This window comes from Neoarius graeffei, chromosome 7 (genome assembly GCF_027579695.1).
Source record: "Neoarius graeffei isolate fNeoGra1 chromosome 7, fNeoGra1.pri, whole genome shotgun sequence".
Taxonomy (NCBI): Eukaryota; Metazoa; Chordata; class Actinopteri; order Siluriformes; family Ariidae; genus Neoarius; species Neoarius graeffei.
The window spans coordinates 88,002,818-88,007,293 of NC_083575.1; the positions used below are offsets into that span (position 1 = coordinate 88,002,818).

The following is a 4,476-nucleotide window of genomic DNA, read 5'->3' on the forward strand; positions in this document are numbered from 1 at the left end:
TTTGAAAACAGACCTTTTTTCCCTTAACAGCTTTTTTAATTCTTTGGAAATCCAAGGCTTGTTATTGGGGTAAGAAACAATGGTTTTAGTTGGTATTACGCTTTCCACACAAAAAGAGATATAACTGCATACAGTGTCTGTCAGTTCATCAATACTATTGTGGCCCTTTTCCACTACCCTTTTTCAGCTCACTTCAGCCCGACACGGCTCGCGTTTCGACTATCAAAGAACAGCACGACTCAGCTCGCTTCAGCCCTGCTTAGCCCCTAAAACTCGCACGGTTTTGGAGTGGGGCTGAAGTGAGCCAAACCGAGCCGAGTGAGGCTGGGGGCGTGAGCAGACACTCCCCTGTGCACTGATTGGTGAGGAGGAGTGTCCTCACATGCCCACACACGCCCCGCGAGCACGCTGGGATCTGTAAACACCGTAAACCCGGAAGAATTACGAGAATTTCTGAAGCCTTATGCGCCTCGCCTCATCTATGCGCTCTTGCCAGTATCTGTTGGTGTTGTCGGTGACAACAAGCCACAGAACCAAGACCAGCAACACTAACGACTCCATGTCCTCCATGTTTATTGTTTACTATTCGGGTTGTGAGACTCCCGCTTAAAAGCTCACTGATGTCACTGTTTGCGCTGCTTAACGACATCACGTGACGTCCACCCACTTTCGCCAACTCCACCCAATGTGTCCACCCACTTCCAGCCAGCACGGTTCAGCGCGGTTGTAGTCGAAATGCAACTCCAACAGCCCCGCTCAGCTCGACTCAGCACGGCACGGCTCAGCCCGACTCAGCCGCGTTTGTAGTGGAAAAGTGGCATTGGATGAATCCTGAAAGACAGACCAGACAGTACAGTCAAAACAGCCCTGCAGGGCCAGAGTGCTATCTTCACTCCACACCTGAACCTCACGCGCCCTCATTTTGTCTCTACGCAGCATAGCCCTGTATGTGGGTATAAGATGCACCACATTATGATCAGAGCAGCCAAGGGCAGGACCTGCAACAGACTTATAAGCTCCCTTGATGGAGCCGTAGCAGAGATCCAGCATCTCATTACCCCTAGTGGGGCAGGTAACATATTGAGTGAAACTACTCAATGTCTTCTTGCAATTGACATGATTAAAATCACCCAAGAAGAGGCACGGGGCATCAGGAGAAATGGATTGGAGTTTTTGATGAACAGAAAAGATGACCTCAATTGCTGTGTTACCAGCGGCGCGGGAAGACATTGTCAGCAGGGGGTGCTGTGACGTGACCTGGGACATTTTTTTGAAGGGGGGTCTGGGGGTCCTCCCCCAGAAAATTTTGTATTTCTTAGATGCAATTTCCTGCATTTTAACCAATCAGGCGTCCAAAATCCTTTTAAGCTTGCAATTGCAATATTTCGTTAAACTGCCTACTACTTATAGGCCTAATCCGTAAAAACGACGGTTTTTTTTTTTTAGTGATGACGGAAGAATCTGAAGCCTGTCTGTCAATGACAATTCTCAGTTAACACGATTACGAAGGACAGGTTATTTTAGAAGCAGAAGCGCACAGCTGTGGTTTAACAGTCGCAGGTTTTACATCTGCTCTAGACAAACTGAAGGAGACGCGGATTCCACCCGATTACAGCCTTACATACCCAGATCCAGTCAAGTGAGTGTGCATTTCAAATACAGTAGTTAGTCGCATGCACGCACACACACACACACACACACACACATGAAACAGAACAACACTCTCGCTGGAACAACACAAACACCATGGTTCTCTCAATCAACAGACCGAAATCCATGAACCCACTCATCCTACTACTATGGGTTAGTGACACTAATTTACCCTTGTAAGGTGTTCGTGTTTTTGTTACACAGGGAGTGCTCCCGGGTCTGGTGGACCCATTGCACTTTAGGACTTTAACATCACCATATATTCAAACCTTTTTTGTTAAAATACTCAGCAACTGTTTCATTCATGCAATTTGCAAGTAGTATTAAGAACATATGTCTTATTTATTCCCCTTTACCTTTATTAATTTACATTTTTAAAAGAAAATGCCACTCGTTTTTTTTTTTTTTTTATTAAAATGGAAGAAAATAAGGAAATGCATCATATAACAACCATAACTGGGTAATGATCCAAAATGTATAAATCAAACAAGTTCTTCCAACAGTTATTTATTTGAGATTCAACAGAAATTTAACCTATGCATGTCAGTTTACACAACATCTCTCTGAACAGCACTTGAATGCAAACAGATCCAGAACAGATTAGGACACACATGAGGGGCAGATTTTCACTGTATGTGTATTGCAGATATACTTCTGACACTTGGTGCATGTATATTGGGTTTTTCTATCCATCTGGGGTCCACACACTGCACAGCGCTTCCTTTTGTTGACAGTCACAATCTAAAAGAAAAGATTATCATTAAGCATTGTCTTCCAAGGAAAATGAAATATTACACTGAATCAGTACTATGAACAGTTACCTCAGGCATTGCAGATGATGTCTCTGTAATTTCACATGAAGTGGCACCACTGTCTTCCTCCTGGATCCTCCTCACAATGGCTGCAGAGACTGGGGTTCTTGGAAGATGCTGCCTTCTTCCAATTTGTGGTCTCACCAGCATTTTCCCCAATTCCTCAAGATAGAGACGACGCTTCTGCAGCATTCCCTCATTCCAGTGTGGGTGCAATGACATCCAAATGACGAACGCGTTGTATGCGGAGATATCCAACATGTCAAAAAATAAAACCAAAGGCCATCGCAGGGTCCTCCTTTTGCAGCTGTATGTCGTCACCAGTTTATCGAGGTTGTCCACCCCTCCTTTTGTGGCATTGTAGTCCATGACCATTTCCAGCTTCAGATGGTCCTGACCACAGATTCTTCCACTCCTGTGCAGTGTACTCATGAGCACCACATTTTTGCCTTTCTTTGGTACATATGAGACCAGGGTGGTGTCAGGTGTGTAGGCAAATTTGGAAGAGTACACAGGCCTGTTGTTCAGTTTCAGCAGGTGGGGAGGGAGCTCCGGCTTGTTTTTACGTACTGTGCCCAACATGGTCACCTTTCGCTTTAGCAGCTCCTGACCCAGCTTGTGTGACGTGAAAAAATTGTCACATGTGATGTTGTGTCCCGACAGCCCCTGAGCCATATCGAGGACCACTCTCATCCCTTGATTTTTCTCAGGGGCTCCTCCCCTGCATTTCCCTGTGTAAACCTGTAGGTTCCACGCGTACGAGGAAGCTGAATCACAGGCAGCCCAAATCTTAATACCATACTTGGCAGGCTTGGATGGTATGTACTGTCGAAATGGGCAGCGACCCCGGAATGGCATCAGCTGCTCATCAACAGTGACATTGGGACCAGGGTTGTAAAGGAGTGGGAGACGCGCTACCCACTTGTCCCACACGGTCCTGATGGCAGCTAACTTGTCTCTCTGCTGTCGAACTGGTCTGTCGTCACGGACATCAAAACGGATGGTCCTGGAAATGATGCTGAAAGTTTGCAGAGACATTGTTGATCGGAAAAGTTCTCTTCCAGTTTCTTTGTCCCACAGGGATTCTGTGGCCTCTCCTTTGGACTTGAAAACACCGGCAAGGATGAGAACCCCAAAGTATGCATCTAAATCCGTTTCATCTAAATCCTTCCACCTCTCTCCAAATACTCTTCTTCCTTCTATATTAGTGCAGTCCAGGATGATGTTCTTGATTGGGGGTGGCATGAACATGTCAAAAGAAGACCTTATGTCACTTACATAGGTGACTGCCAAGCGTGTAGGTCCTGGTGCCATCTGTATTACATTGGCAGCTATGCGAGGGGGCTCAGGTCTTGAAGTGGAACACCATTGAATTTTCCCATCTTTTGACAGCCATACAGTTTCACATCCTATGGCTTGCTGCTCACAGGCTTGCTGCTGACAAGCGGGTGCTGGGCCTGGCTTCTGGCAGGGTGGTTCAATGTCTGATGTTCGCTTGTGTTTTGCTGACTGATTCCCTTCTCCAGGCTGCTGGATTGTGGCTCTTGACTCTGCTGGATGGTCTTCTGTTTTCTCCTCTTCAAACTCACTATCTGACTCTGAATGTTCAGATATGTGATCTTCATTTTCAGAGACATCTTCCTCAGCTGCATCATCACAATCCTCTTTCTCTTCCAGGATCAGCTCCAGTGCAGTCTGAAGAGAGAATCTCTTCGCCATTATGATGTTGTGACTAGGATTCACACTGACAGAGACATTTGTATGATTCCCTAGATTCATTCTCACAAGACTGAGGTTGAAATGTGAGTGGAGGTGGTGTTGGGTGCTCAAATTTTGCAACAATGTTGCAAACCTGTGTGGGATCAGCACTGCACTGGTGGTTCCCACCAAGGGCCCATCTCTCTTTGTCTCTCTCTCTCTCACAGTCAGTCACTCACAAACACACACATATGCACACTCACAGAGAGAGAGAGAGAGAGAGGGCCAAAGACGAGAATAGGGAAATGAGAGGGGC

The 4,476-nt window shown here is 46.2% G+C and overlaps 1 protein-coding gene across 1 annotated transcript; it reads right to left on the reverse strand.

Moving 5' to 3' along the window:
• Positions 1-2,441: 2,441 nt before the first annotated feature.
• On the reverse strand, positions 2,442-4,181 carry LOC132888937 (piggyBac transposable element-derived protein 4-like). Its single transcript, XM_060925027.1, has one exon. The coding sequence runs from the start codon at positions 4,179-4,181 to the stop codon at positions 2,442-2,444; it is 1,740 nt and encodes a 579-aa protein (XP_060781010.1).
• Between the last annotated feature and the right edge of the window lie 295 nt (positions 4,182-4,476).